Consider the following 15,932-nt stretch of genomic DNA (forward strand, 5'->3'; position numbering starts at 1 on the left):
CTACCCATACTCTATGAAAGTCCCATAGTTAAACTTCTCAATTTTCCTGTTGGAGTGAGCCATCTGTTTCCTGCCAGGACATTGAGTGACACATGGGGGAAACAAACTTTCACTATTTTAAGCAAAAATGGAATTTGGGGAAGGCATGTTTGGAGTCACAGAAACTAGGGGAGGTAGGAGGACCAGGGTTGGAGAAGAAGCAGGAACCAGAGGATAGCTGGAATGTCAAGGAGCAGGAATTGCAACTAAAGTCATTCTGTGGCAAGAGCCCAGGCCACCCACTGCCACTGCTTGAGTGCCCACCAACCATCCTGTGTCCTTCAGTCACCTGCTCAACAGTCAGAGCTTCTAGGAGAGGGTCTGATTGCCTGTGTCTCCCACTCAAGAGCCAGAGCTTCTAGGAGAGGGTCTGACTGCCAGTGTCTCCCTATACCTCCACTCCCAGGCTGAACTGGGCAGAGGACAGGAAAGATCAGGCCCCTCTGACTACCGTGGTAGGAAGTGGAAGCCAATATCCACCAAGACCACACCCAGTGGGTGATTCCTTTAAAACAAGAGACCAGGGTACTAATAGGAAATACTTCCTCCCCTCCCCAAGAAAGGACAAACATCACTATCCTAATTAACAGAAGAATATGAAACCGCCTTTACAACAGGCATCTAAAGTAGATTTTTCCTCAAGAAAACCCAAAGATTCATATAGAGATAGCCACTTCTCAATGAGAATTTCAGTAACAGAGAAGTTCCAGACCATTTTAACCAACGTCCCAAAAATGAAAATTCTTTAAAAGGTTTTCAACTAGATTTGATGTAAAGTTGCTGGTTTTATCCTAACAAAGTGTCCACTTGTCACACCATTGCAGAATTGCCCATTAAAGGGATTTTTTGGCCCAATATCCAGCCATGCAAAAATTAGAGAACTCAGAGACCGATAATTTAAAAATCAATTTACTCTAGGAATTCATGTCATCTATTTCAGGCTAGAAATAGGGCCCCAACAATTTTTTTTTTTTTTTTTTTTTTTTTTTTTTTTTTTTTTTTTGAGACGGGGTTTTGCTCTTGGCATTCAGGTTGGAGTGCAGTGGCACGATTTTGGCTCACTGCGACCTCCGCCTCCCAAGTTTCAAGTGATTCTCCCACCTCAGCCTCCAGAGTAGCTGGGATTACAGGTGCCCGCCACTGCACCCGGCTAATTTTTTTCTGTATTTTTAGTAGAGACGGGGTTTCACCACTTTGGCCAGGCTGGTCTTGAACTCCTGACCTCAGGTGATCCTCCGACCTCGGCCTCCCAAAGTACTGGGATTACAGGCGTGAGCCACCATGCCTGGCCTGGCCCCAACAATTTTCATATCTTTTAGTCTCTTAAAGGTTCTTTTCTTTATGAGGGCTCCTTCTCTCAGATTCTGATTTCTACCAGCTCTAGATATGAGTTAAGAGTATAGTTTTTTTAGGAACTGAAGACAAATAGCTTATTAAAGAAGTTTAAAGATAATGCCACTGCTGGGCACGGTGGCTTACATCTGTAATCCCAACACTTTGGGAGGCCGAGGTGGGTGGATCACGAGGTCAGGAGTTCGAGACCAGCCTGGCCAGCATGGTGAAACCCCATCTCTACTAAAAATACAAAAAATTAGCCAGGCATGGTGGCGCATACCTGTAGTCCCAGATACTCGGGAGGCTGAGGCAGGAGAATTGCTTGAACCCAGCAGGCAGAGGTTGCAGTGAGCTGAGGTCCTGCCACTGCACTCAAGCCTGGGCAACAGAGCGAGACTCCATTTCAAAAAAAAAAAAGATAATGCTATTCTATTACGTTTGTCCACTGTAGTATTTATAATTCATACAATTACTAAATCTAACATAAAATTTAGACCATTACTTTTGTAGCTCTTTTGGCACGATGCTTTATCTCAACTCCAAAATTAACTTACTTCACCAAGACAGAGCTGATGAGTTACAAACTTCAGCATATACTTTACTTGTCATGAATGGAAGCAATACATACGCATAACTGTCCCCTAGAGATTTCTTGATACCCTTACTGTTACAATGGTATCAATAAGCAATTATTTTTCTTTGAAATAAGATTACATAGATGCCATGCCTATATTTTTAAATTGAGAATCTATATTATGTTAAATTGGGTTGGTTGGTTGTGTAGATATTTTTACTTAGAAAATGTTAATTTATTGGATACATGTGGAACAAACAGACTGTCCAAGCCAACCAGGACGTTTACAGAGCTGCCAGGGTGATGATTTTCTTTTGTATGACCATTTGATGAAAACCTGAGATGGATTTTTATGATATAATCAGACATTTAACATTTTTTAGTTTAAGATGTAACTTGTCTCATATGCTTATGTGTTTCATATGCTTCTTGTGTCAATGACATAAGAAAAATTTTAAGGACACAGTAGAAAAGGTGCATGGAGAAGGACTACAATGTTCACATATTTAAGCATTTGTGGTTATGTTCTCAACGGGGTATTCACTGACAATATGTCATCTTATAATGCACATATACATGCTACTACCCTAAATATACACAACTCCACATCTAATGGCCTATAATACTTATTAGTTGCCTAGTAGAGACAAGAAAGTAGAAGATCTAGCCCTTCCATTCCAGGAGCTGATAATATCTATACACCTTTGCCTTCCAACTTGAAAAACATTTTCTTTCTCTTAACGTAGTCTTGGTCTACTCAAAGCCATTGAACAGGTCTTTCAAATGGAAATGGTAGGCTTTGAGCCGTTCTAATAACCAGTATCTGTACAATAAAATCAGCAGATCTGAAACACTGATTAAAGTGACTTGGTATCCTGAATACCTAGAAACTGATGGTCAATAAGAGGCTATTACTTCCTTTTACCAGCTCCTCACATCTTATACTGCTCTTTTACAGACTGGGATGTAGAAAAGGGGCTGGCCCACCCAAATGCCTGATCTCTCTGAATGCACGTGCTCCATATGCATAAATGGAAAGAATAAATCGAAATGAGGCCACTGTTTTCTTGTTTTCCTGTGTCAGGACACTGTCAGCATGAGTAGGAATATCAATCGCCAGGCATGCAAGATCTAGTGAGTTCCTATTCCAGTGCTGCTTTCTCTGCTAGATCAGGTGGCGGTTTGCAGAAAAGCAACATCCTGAAAGTTTATTTGCTATTTGCAAGTCAGGGAATATGACTGGGCACAGAAAAATAGTCTACTGCTGCTTCAGAAAGTATTTCATAGACATTTTGAGGATGTTGCTTCCATAGGAAAGAAAATATCTGATTTCTGGACTGAAGTATATACAAAGTTGGGGCCAAATCCAACATGGGTCTGTGGTTTACAAACTGTGAGATGTGAAAAAGGATGTGATGGCAGGTCCCATCTGTCTCATTCACCCTAGTTCCTGACATACAGTAGCCATTCAATAATTCAATAATAATTATTGAATAAATGAATAACTGAACAAATAAATGAGCAGATTTCTTAATGACAAATTCATTTTGAAGCATTTTTCTGATCCTTGGTGGTTAAAAGCCTAAGGGAAGATATAATTCACAGTGATTCCTTTAGATGCAGCTAAATTTTGGTTAAGCAACACCAGTATATGAAAATCTGGGTTCACAAAATAAATACATTAGAGTTACTATACTTACTATATGCTTTACAATTAAGTAGAAATATACCTTAATGTAGTGGGTTTCTAAATGCTGGCCCATGAGGTCTCCTTAGGTTCACAGTGAAATAAGAAAAATTAGTGTGACATATTGTTCATCATGAGGCTGTTCAATTCAAGGAACTGTCCTTTATTCAAAAATGAATCTTCCCCCATTTCTGAGGTTAAAATACTTTTTAATAAATGATGCGCATAATCTATGCTAGTTGTTCCTTTTTAATACTCTTGCCAATATAAAGTTGCCAAACCTATATTGACTACCTTGCTTATCAGAAAATATTTTATTAGTCTGAGAGATTCAAATGTCGGGGACTGGCTTAGTTTCAAAATATGACTCATTTTATAAAAGCATACAAGTGTTTTTGTTGTTGTTTTTAGAAATCTATCTACTGAATAAAGGAAGTAGTATAACCTTGGCTTTAATGCCCATGTTAATGACAGCCAACAGGTGGTAAGTTGCTGCTCCATGCCTAGCTCTCAGAGCTTTTTAAAACGTATTCATCCATTTAAATTTCACAGTAGCCCAAGGAGGAAGTATTGTTATTATCTCCGTTTTACAGATGAGGAATTCTAGGGATTGTCAACTCCATGCCCCAAACGATGCACAACACAGCTAGTAAAGTGGCAGAATCGAGATTCAAACAATGGCTCCAAGAACATATATTCTTTTTTAAAATGTACTTTTTTGTTTCTTTTTTTGACTCCTCAGAGATCCCTACTCTGAACATATATTCTTACATTACAAAGAAACTGGGTCATATGAGAGTACAACCAAGAGAAAAACATTGTTTGTTATTATATTATAATGTTATGGAAATGGAGGTTCAATTAGCGTAGAGATTATAAACTCCTCTTCAAGACTGACATTATCTTATACTGAAGTCAGAGCCTCTCCCAATCTTAGTTTATCAACTCAATTCTTGATAACCTATTTTTAGCTTCAGTATTTACAGATACTGTCTTAAGCAACATTGTTGCTTAAGCTCTTGCTTTAATTAGCCAATTCCAAAAAACTCCCACAAAAAAAAAAAACAAAACAAGAAAATATGGTATTTGCAATGGGGTGTTTCAACCAAGAAGGGTCTTTAAGCGCAACACCCAAAAGCTTAGACATCAGGATTAAGTTAATTTAGGGCAAATTCAACCTTACAGTCAACAAATAAGTATTTCACTTTATATTAAGTTTGTTATTTAAAAGTATTAAAACCAGCTTCTAAATGTAGATATCCATTCCCCAAACAGATGCTTCTTTAAAATAGGAAGAACACAAACTTTAGTAGGAACTCACATATTCCCTTGCAGAGTCAGAAACCCAAACATAACAGCAATTGGGCAAGTAGGTAAATGAGGAAGTAAAATTCATAAGAAATGGACAGCGAAATCGATGAGTCAAATTAGACATTTTGACTATAAAGCCACCAAACGCCTCTCCCCCAATACCAAAAGCCAAAACTTTTTCAAATATACAGCAACTGAATCAGACGGTAATTTTGCCTTTAAAAATCTACAATACTCTTGGTAATGGTAGAAATGATTTATCTGGTAGGTTAAAGTTAGGTATCTATCATTCCACTTAACATCATTTACCAAATGCTGCATTTCAGTAATGGAGCTGTCAGTTTATTCTGATGATAATGAAAAACAGGTTTTAACATGGAATAAGCCTTGGGTCCACCAGAAAATAACAGTGAATCCAGAGGTCCTGAGGTTTATGCAGTTTAAAGTAACTCTGTAGATTAAATTTCCACCCTCCAGTCCTGAGAGCTGTGGTGTACACACTCAGTCCGAATACCTTGTTGAGCATACAGGACAGTAATTTCCGACACTGCAGGTAACTCCTGCACAAACTGTTCATTCAAGTTGCTGGCTTCTGCTCAAGTACCCATCCCTAGTCCACATGCCCTAGAAAAACACAGGAACCAGTTCGGGACGTAGTTATCCATCCAGCACCCCTCGCTCCTCCCCAAGACTGTCCTGCCGTTCCAGCTCAGTGGGGCCCAGCCCACTACGATCCAGCTCCCGCTCTCCGAACTTCCCCCGCCCACTCCCCCCTCCACGTGACCAGGACCCGCCCAACCGCCGCTTCGAGTTCCACCAATCAGCAACCACCGCCGCCCAGAATCCGGGACCTGGCGCTCCTCTTTCAAAAAGGCAGCTTAATCCTCCCGCCCTCAGCCGCGCCCCCTTTCCGCTCCCCGCCCCGCCGGTCCCTCCCACTTCCCTCAATTCCCTGTTCCCCTCCTCCCCTCCGGTGGCGCCCTCCCGCTCCCGGGCTTCGCCCCGCCCCACCAGGGGCAGCGCGCTCGCTCTCTTCTCGCGAGATCTGAGCGTCCCCGCCGCGGCCGCCGGGCTCCCCCTCCCGTCCTCCCACCTCCCTCCCCCGGCATCTCTCACTCTCCGGCTCTCCTCCCTCCCTCCTCCCCCCTCCACCCTCTGGGCCGGATCTCGTCTCGCTCAGGCGGAGGAGGAGAAGGAGGAGGAGGAGGACGACGTTCGGCCTGCGCAGTGAGATGTTTGTCCGTCGCCGCCGCCGCCGCCATCGCGGAGGAGCGCGATAAAGGGAGCAGAGCCGGGCGTGAGGGGGACCCTGCGGAGCCACCGCGCCAGCGCAGCCCCCTAGCCGCGTCGGAGCAGCCGGAGCCCGAGCCGCCGCCGCCGCCCCCGCCGCGGCTGCCCAGGGGCCGGCCAGCTCCCCCAGCCCTGCCCGGGGGCCGCGCCGCCCCCAGCGTCGCCCCTCGCCTGCCTGCCCGCCTTAAATGTGACACCGGCGTCGCGGAGCGCGACCTGAAGCCGCCGCCGGGGAGGGGACGAGCACCATGTCGAATCTGAGCAAAGGCACGGGCAGCCGGAAGGACACCAAGATGCGGATCCGGGCCTTTCCGGTGAGTCTCTCCTCGGCGTCCGGGACCCCGGGGCCGGGGGCCGGGCCGAGAGCCGCACGCGAGGCCCGGGCTGAAGTCCCCCAACAGGCCGCAGGCCCGGCCTCCCCTCCCCCACGCTCGCCGGCCGCGGGGCGCGAGCCTTCCCGGCAACCGGGCGGCGCGGGGCCCCGGCGCGGCCGCCCTCCCGGGCCGTTCCCCGCGCCGGGAGTCCGGGCCTGGCCCCGCGCCCCCGTCCGAGAGTTGCTCCTTCAGCCGCTCGACGGGCATCGGCTGCGGCCGGGGCCCCTCGGCCGCCCCACGCCTCCCCACGTTGCCGGGGTTTTAGGCCCAGGCTCCGGAGCTGTTAGCAGCGGCGAAGTCCTCCCTGTGTGGGGCGTGTGTGGAACTTTTCACGTGGGGTTTCGTTACACTTCCAAAAATCACCCAGTCTGGCTTGTAGGGTGATGAAGGGGCTGCCCTCTCACTCTGCCCCCCTCCCCAGGCAGGGCTGTGCCACCAGCCTGCCCCCAAAGCAGTGACAGTGGTTCCACGGAATGCTCAGTGGTCATAAACTAGTAACATTGGGCGTATTTATAGCGTCTTTCATCCTACAAGCCTCCTAAGCACTTTACAAACTGTTGTGCAGGATCGCCTCGCCGCTCGGAGGAAGGCCGGGTGGGAGGAAGCAACAGAGAGCAAACCGGACAATTGGTTCTCCGTTTCTCAGCCTTGGGAGCCCAAAGAATGAGTGTAGTCGCCGTGCAGAGTTGCTTTCTTTCGTCACTTTCAGTGACAGCAAACGTGTTCTGCTCAGAAACCTTTTCTTTTTTGGCATTACGTTGAGTCGTACCCTTGTGGTGGTTAGTATACAGGGTATAACTTTGAGTGTCATATCTGGTTCGTCCACTCTATGGCAAGCAATTAAAATGTATTGTTGTTAACAAACTGGACATACTTGCCTGTGTCGCTACAATAAAAGGCGTACGTCAAGACAGACGAACTAGCAATCGGACAGAAGATTTTAAAAAGCAAAATTAGAGAAAGATCTTGGTCTTCCCTTCTTAGATTCATAAATACTTCGTATGATGTGCAGGCGAAAGAGGGAGGTTTGTTGTCACTTTTTAAAGAGTGCTTTTCCTGGAGTGCAGTTGCGTGAGAAAAGACATATTAATATGATTGCCCCAGTTGAGTCAAGTAATTTATTTAGTCTCAGAGAACATGAGGACCTCTCTGAATTCCTCAAATTTAGAGGGATACAGCTCATGCAGAATTCTGAAATTGCAAGAACATGAATACTAAAATCAGTGTGCGGAACCCTCTGCTTTGTGTAAATGGGTACGATGTATTTAGGAGAATTGTTTTGATAATTAAAGATTTTTGAAATGTTTCAAACTTTTTTCTAAGTAAACGTGAGAAATGTTGACAAGCGAGTACTAATGAAGCTTAGTAGTATGTTTTCCCTTATAATTGGGCACAGAGCTGGGTTATGAATTTGTGATTAATATTAATTTTCCTACTAAATTCTGACCACTTTAGAGTTTAGAATTACTTAGAATTTTATGAAGTTAATAGTTTTATACAACAGATTTTCTTTTTCTTTTTCTTCTTCTTTTTCCTTTTTTTTTTTTGAGACAGTTTCGCTCTTGTTGCCCAGGCTGGAGTGCAATGGCGCGATCTCAGCTCCCGGCAACCTCCGCCTCGTGGATTAAAGCGGTTCTCCTGCCTCAGCCTCCTGAGTAGCTGGGATTACAGGCATGCGCCACCACACCCGGCTAATTTCGTATTTTTAGTAGAGACGAGGTTTCTCCCTGTTGGTCAGGCTGGTCTCGAACTCCCGACCTCAGGTGATCCACCCACTTCGGCCTCCCAAAGTGCTGGGATTACAGGCGTGAGCCACCGCGCCCGGCCTACACGACAGATTTTCTGGGAGTGTTTGCGGCCTTACACTACTCAATTCTTGAAGTCTCAAACGTTCTGAGTAAGATTTTTTGCTAAAATGTGGAGGAACTCAAATTTGACATCAACTCACTCAAGTTAGTGGCATTCTGATTGACCATTTGTACGTTCATCTATGTGTAATCAAAGTCTTTGACCACTTCAGGTTTCCTTGCTCTTGCCTGTTTTGCCATCATTTAATTTGTTCGGTAAATATTGAATATTATGTGCCAGGCACTGTTCTGGGGGTCTGTCAGGATAACTAGAAAGACCGAGATCCCTGCCTTCTGGAGCTAATATTGTTGGGGAGAAGAGGTGGGAGAGAATTTCATTGTTCCTTTAGCTGACCAGTATAATAACGTTGTGTGATGCGTTACCACATAATACTGGAACTTAATTTTTTTTTTTTAAGCTTCGTTATGATTATGAGCTAATTTGGACCCATTCTGTCTATGACTTTTTCAGGTTTTTCTGAAAACCTTACATGAAGTGACTAGTTTTGATATTTAGTAGTAAATAACTGCTGATTTCTGAAAGAATTTTTCATTACTGTTTAATAAATATTAATAACATTCATAAGTAGTTCCCATTGAAAAGAACTATTATAGTTTATGACCCTTTGTTACAAATATATATGTATCTTAGTGGTAGGGTATTTCATAGTTTTATCTTGTTAACCGTGTGCTTATGGACCTTCAGAATTCCTGTCTTCCAGATTAGCAGTCTTGTACATAACTACAGATTGCATGAGTTGCTAGTCAAAAGTAGTTAATGCATAGTATGCCATAAGGAAAAGATATGGCTGGGTGCAGTGGCTCACGCCTGTGATCCCAGCACTTTGGGAGGCGGAGGCAGGTGGATCACCTGAGGTCAGGAGCTTGAGACCAGCCTGGCTGACATGATGAAATCCCATCTCGACTTAAAATACAAAAAAATTAGTGGGGCGTGGTGGTGGATGCCTAGTAATCCCAGCTACTTGGGAGGCTGAGGCTGGAAAATCGCTTAAACCTGTGAGGCCAAGGTTGCAGTGAGCTGAGATCGCGCCATTGCACTCCAGCCTAGGCAACAAAAGCGAAACTGTCTCAAAAAAAAAATTGTTTATGGTTATACATATGTACATCCTTAATTGTTTATGGATCCACATATGTACATATTTTAAAATTACTGTATTTTACATCTGTTGTTTGGATATATAGTTACTATAATTTAAGGGAAACCATAGTTTCACCAAAAGTCTCAAGCACTCGGCTGGAGAAGGTGGTTCACACCTTCACACCTGTAATCCTAGCATTTTGGGAGAGGCAAGCCGGGCGGATCACCTGAGGTTAAGAGGTGGAGACCAGCCTTGCCAACATGCAAACCCCTGTCTCTACTAAAAATAAAAAAATTTGCCAGGTGTGGTGATAACACACCTATAATTCCAGCTACTCGGGAGGCAAAGGCATAAGAATCATTTGAACCTGGGAGGCAGAGGTTGCAGTGAGCCGAGATCATGCCGTTGTACTCCAGCCTGGACAACAGAGTGAGACTCTGTCTCATAAAAAAAAAAGAAAAATTGTGTTTAAGGTAGACAACATGATGTGTTGATATATGTATACATTCTGACATGATTACTACCATCAAGCTAACGCAAAATCACCTTTTTTTTTTTTTTTTTTTTTGAGGTGGAGACTCGCTCTGTAGGTCAGGCTGAGGTGCAGCGGCACGATTTCAGCTCACTGCAACCTCTGCCTCCTGGGTTCGAGCGATTCTTCTGCCTCAGCCTCCCGAGTAGCTGGGATTACAAGCATGCGCCACCACACCTGGCTAGTTTTTGTATTTTTAGTAGAGACAGAGTTTCACCATTTTGGTCAGGCTGGTCTTAACTCCTGACCTCCTGATCCGCCCGCCTTGGCTTCTCAAAGTACTGGGATTACAGGTGTGAGCTACCGCGCCTGGCCAATAGTTCTGGTTTTTTTTTGTCTGTGTGATGAGAACAATTAAGATCTACTTCCTTAGCAAATTTAAAGTATATAATATAGTAGTATTAACTATTCTTACTGTGCTGCACATTTAATCTCCACGATTTATTCATCTTACAACATGTACCCTTTGATCAAAATCTACCCCCCCATTTCTTTCATTCCCCAGCCTGGGCCACAGAGCAAGACTCTGTTTTAAAAAAAATAAAAATAAAAAGTCTCAAGCACTCTTCTCAGATTGTTTTACGAAATTAACTCGTGGAAAAGTATAGAATTATGTTTTGAGATTGTTTTGTTTTCATTCCCAATAGAGTGGTAATTGAACTTACTGGATATTTTATAGATACTACTCCAGATAAATTTCCATCAATAATATCAGATTCTTTTTAGTGTTTCGAGTGCATTTTTTTTTTTCAGGCTAGAGTGCAGTGGCATGATCTCGGCTCACTGCAGCCTCCACCTCCTGGGTTCAACCGATTCTTGCGTCTCAGCCTCCCGAGTAGCTGGGACTACAGGTTTGCGCCACCACATCTGGCTAATTTTTGTATTTTAAGTAGTGATGAGGTTTCGCCATGTTGGCCAGGCTGGTCTTGAACTCCTGATCTCAGGTGATCCGCCCACCTCTGTTTCCCAAAGTGCTGGGATTATAGGTGTGGGCCACCGCACGCAGCCTTAGTGCATATTTTAAGTATACCTTCATCATTGTCTGTATAAGTTATAATACACAGTTTAATGCACAATTTGCATTTTTAAGTAGACCTTTTCCTAGAAATTCTTTTTAAGATGGAAGACAATAAAGGAAGTTTCTGTTTTTGTAAGCTGTTGACAAAGGAAAAGTTTATTCCAGTTTATGAGCTTTCTTGCACAAAGTGTATCATTTCACATCTTTTTCATAATGTTTAAACTTTTATTTGTATGCAAAGGAACAACAAGGACCACAAAACTTTTTAAAGAAAGGAGGCCGTAATTGTGAAACTCCTGGAAATAATGTGGGTCTGGATCAAATAATTCTGCCCTAGGGAGTCTCTTTTTACTCCTGGGCTTTGTTCCACCATGTAGGATTAGTTGCTGTCAGGTAAATCTTTTATTATCTTTATCTTTGAAAAGTGATTTCTTACCATTTTTACTGTATGGGGTTTTGTCCACATGGGTTTGATGAGCTTGATTAGAATTGGAGGGGTTACATTTGAATGAAAATGCTGCCCTCTCCTCTTGTCAAACAGTAATGAAGCCTTTCTTGGCCTAGCCTTCAGAGTTTGGGAAACTGTTATGAAGATGAGTGTCTCCAGAATGTAATCAGGCTCTTAAGATCTCTACCTTGGGGTCGTGGAAGTAGCTTCAGTTAGTTTATAAAAAGCTTGCTAACTCACCATGAGAAAGAGTGTTATGATGAAATGCCCACTCCCTAATGCTAGATGAACTCCACCTGTGTAGCATGGACAGCAGCTGTTTGGAAGTGATTATTGGCTGGAACATACAGAGAGACTCACATTAGGGAAAGAGTTTTATGTTCATTTGTAGTATACTTAACAGGAAAGAGTCTAAGGACAGATGGGTACAGTTAATCTTTTTTTTTTTTTTCTTCGAGCTACAGAAATGTTTGCTAGATTTGAGGGAACAGCTTCTATCTTCATAGTAGATTTCTCTTTCTTAGGGAAGGTAGTTGTTGCGTAGTACTACCTGGACTGGTACATAGAGGAAGGCTGGATGGTAGTCTTGCAGATCACACAGAGTAGAGAATTCATTATAAATTCGTTTTTCATTTTTCATGTTATGAAACAAGGTAAAACAGATTCATTAAAGTGTTACACTTAAACTGATACTGTTTATAGTTTTGGGACAGCCAGTATTGTCATAACTGTTAGTACCCCTCTGACTTTAGAAGTTAGAAAAATAAAAACATACAGTTGTTACTAACAAAGTATTTATTTTGCCTTGTCTTTCTAGATAGCAATTCAGAGGAACCTGGAAAATTATTAGTTCCAATATTGAATAAGACACTAATATGAAATATAATGTAAAAATTTGGCTTTTTAAGTAATACATAAATCACAAACTTGATTCAGACAAATTAGAGAATGCTTCGTTTGTTTGTACATCATTCATTCGTTGAAGTTAAGGAATGAAGCATTTGTCCAGTTCAGGAAGATTACATGATTAAGGCTAGAAAAAGTGGTATGCCTTTTCGTTGTTATACATTGGGAGACTTCAGAGGTAATTTTTTGTTATTTTCATTCCAGAGTACATGGATGCTCTTAAGTAGTTTTGTTAGGTTTATATAAAAGTTACTAGACAATTTGTAGTTTTAAATAATGCAACTTTTTAAAAAAGTACTTCTTGTTAGCCCATTGTAAGGTCAACAAAATGTGAAGGTATTACTAGTAAGAACAAATCACTGAGTTAACACATGAATTACAATTAGTTATTAGTCTATCACTGTTTTGTGAAAACTATTCAACCATAGTCTGTTAAAGCAATAAATTTATTTTAGCAACCTTTCTATTTATAACAATGATGTATATTCCTGGTAGAAAAATTGATAATTACCTAAATATATAAATAGGGAAATAAAAAAAATCACCTGTAATCCTAGCCCTTGGAAACAACATTAACATTTTCATGTGTTTTTGGAATTTTGATTTCATACTCTTGGCTGAACACACAGTAAAATTAAGATAATCATTGTATATGCTGCTGTTAAAAAATTTCTTACTGTAATTTTTGAAAACATAGTTTTTCATGACTGTCATACTTTACTTCAGTTTGCTTAGCTGTTTCCCTATTGCCAAATATTTTGGTTGATTCCAGGGAGTCCATATTTTTTCTATTAAAGAAGATTGCAACTGTGACTATTTAGACACATAAATATTTGAGCCCATCTCTGATTATGGAATTAGTGAGCTGAACATAACTGAAATACATTACCTAATTGACCTCCATAAAGGTAATAATAATAGCTAACACTTTCTAAATGCTTATCATGTACTCTGCATGTCTAAACTTACTCATTTGAGCAACTCTATAGAATACTACTATTATGTGTTCTACAGATGAGGCTTTGCAAGGCTAACTAATTTGCTTAAGATATTCTTCCAAGTGGCAGAACTAGGATTCTGACCCAAGCAATCTGACTCTGAAGTGAGCACTCTTAAGAATTAATTGTATTTCCCAAGGTTGTATCAGTTTAACTTCTGTGTAGCAGTGTCTTACCCAACATAATGTATGTTTAATTTTATAGGTGAAAAAATAGTACTTTAATGCTTTAATTTGCATTTCTTTGACTACTTAGGAGAACAAAACTGTGAATAGTCTAGAGAATTTTCATGTACTTTTGCACTGGAGTATTCAACATATGAATACAGGGTTGTGACTAAAAAGTAAAGAGACTGAAAGCATAGTAGTTAAGAGTGTGGACTTGAATACCAGCTCCATGTCTTTCTAGCTGCATCACCTTTTTTTTTTTTGGAGACAGTCTTGCCCTGTCACCCAGGCTGGAGCACAGTGGCGCAATCTCGGCTCACTGCAACCTCCGCCTCCCAGGTTCACGCCATTCTCCTGCCTCAACCTCTTGAGTAACTGGGACTACAGGTATCTGCCACCACGCCCGGCTAATTTTTTGTATTTTTAGTAGAGACAGGGTTTCACCGTGTTAGCCAGGATGGTCTTGATCTCCTGACCTCGTGATCTGTCTGCCTCTGCCTCCCACAGTGCTGGGATTACAGGCGTGAGCCACCGCGCCAGCCTCTAGCTGCATAACCTTTAACAAGTTACTTAACTTCTTGTAGTGTCAGTTTTCCCCTGTGTAAAATGAGACTGCTAATAAGACCCACCTTACAGGTTTGTTGTGTGGTAAATAAAGCTTTAAAATAGAACTTAGCACATAGTTAACTATTGTTATACCAATATTTAGTTGTGATTAGGCCAGTATTAAAAATTGGATGTTATTTTTGCAAGCAGTTACATTGAATGCCATACACTTATTTGAGCAGTCCTGGCATATTATTGTACAACTTCTAGAACTTAAGTTTTGAAAAGCCTGCAGAGTCAGTTTGTGAATCGTGCTAAGAAAGCATTCTCAAAGGATATGGGTTTAGTACCACTGGGACACTTAAAGAATCCTGTTGGCTCTTGAGGGGTGGCTTCAAAAACAGAAGTTCCTATATGATTCACACATAATCCTTGGAATAAGTGTGTAACCTCTCGTAACTTTATTGAAGGAGTAAACACTCATTTGGTTTGCATGTTCTATAATATGTACGTTAAATGTTCATCTAAAAACACATCTAGTTTTTCTTTTTTCCTTCCTTTCCTCCCTTTCTCCTCCTTCTCCTCCCCCTCCCCCCCTTTTTTTCCCCCACCCCTGAACTAGGTTGTGGTCCCTGTCCAAATCTTATACTAGACACCCTTTTGTACCCACACAGCATTTAGCATAGTATGGGTGGTTAGTGAATGATTGATTAAATGAGAAACTAGTCCTCTAAGCCAAACCATAGTAATTGATAAATTCAGTAAGTCAGTGCAAATGGTGCTCTGAAATGTTTGAAATTTTTTAGCTCTAAGTGAAGTCTTAAGGTGTAGTAGTGTGTCATTAAAGATCTTGTGGCACTTTCTGTATGTAGCAGGGTAGTCAGCCTAGTCTCCTGGAAAAATGAGTTGCAATTGTCAGTGACCCTGAATTGGGAGTCTGAAGGCTTGGTCTGTGGTCCAGTCTTTCTGTTTACTAGCTGTGCTCTACATTTCACTTCCTCCACCATGACTCCATCCCTTCACATCTCATCCCTTTCTGTCACACTGTTAAATTGTACACTCTGGTCCCCTATTTCTCTTGCAGATTAATTTCCCTGTATCTTCAGCCTATTCCTAAAATTCTCTTGATTTATTTCCACCTGAAACATGGCTTTGCCCTGAGGATGCAGGTTTATCTTTTTGAATTGAGGCTTTTATTTTTCTTATAGTCCTTGAATCATCTTTTTTGGCTTGAGAATTACTCTGCTGCTCTCTCCCTGTGACCATCTGACTTCCTGAACTCATGCTTCCTCAGTCATTGAGGAGTTTAATACCTTCCTCACGGATACTATGTTAATATATTCCTCACAGATATGTCTGGCCTCTATCTTAATTTTGTTCATTGCCTGTGGAAGTCATTTATTTATTCAATTTAAAATACATTTATTGTGTGTTGCTGCTGTGGGTCAGGTACTGGATCTACAGTGGCAATCAGACAGGCTTGTATTGCAGGGATCTTCACGCTGTCTTAGAGCTTGTCATCCTACTGCTTTAAAAATCTTCCAACTCCAGTATTGCATTCTATCCTAGCTCTTCTGTTTGTTAGATGTAGGACTTTGAGCAAATCACTTAGTGTCTGTTTCTCTTTTTTGTAAAAAGGAAAAAATGATACCTACCTCATAAAATTGTTTTAAAGATAGAGTTAATACATAAAAAGCTCTTTAGAATAGTGCTTGGCACATACTGAGCATTATAAATAAATTCAAGCTATTATTATTTAA

The 15,932-nt window shown here is 41.8% G+C and overlaps 1 protein-coding gene across 3 annotated transcripts in view; it reads left to right on the forward strand.

Annotated features, from left to right (window-relative positions):
- The first annotated feature begins 5,965 nt into the window (after nucleotides 1-5,965).
- CUL3 (cullin 3) overlaps nucleotides 5,966-15,932 on the forward strand; it is a 115,324-nt gene continuing 105,357 nt past the window's right edge. For 2 of the 3 annotated variants that reach the window (XM_030916201.1, XM_030916200.1), the window contains exon 1: nucleotides 5,966-6,550. In XM_030916201.1, the coding sequence (XP_030772061.1) occupies nucleotides 6,485-6,550 (66 nt within the window). In that variant the 5' untranslated portion in view covers nucleotides 5,966-6,484. The remainder of the gene's footprint in view (nucleotides 6,551-15,932) is intronic. The other variant, XM_030916202.1, reaches the window with a different exon arrangement.

Source organism: Rhinopithecus roxellana, chromosome 14 (genome assembly GCF_007565055.1).
Source record: "Rhinopithecus roxellana isolate Shanxi Qingling chromosome 14, ASM756505v1, whole genome shotgun sequence".
Lineage (NCBI taxonomy): Eukaryota > Metazoa > Chordata > Mammalia > Primates > Cercopithecidae > Rhinopithecus > Rhinopithecus roxellana.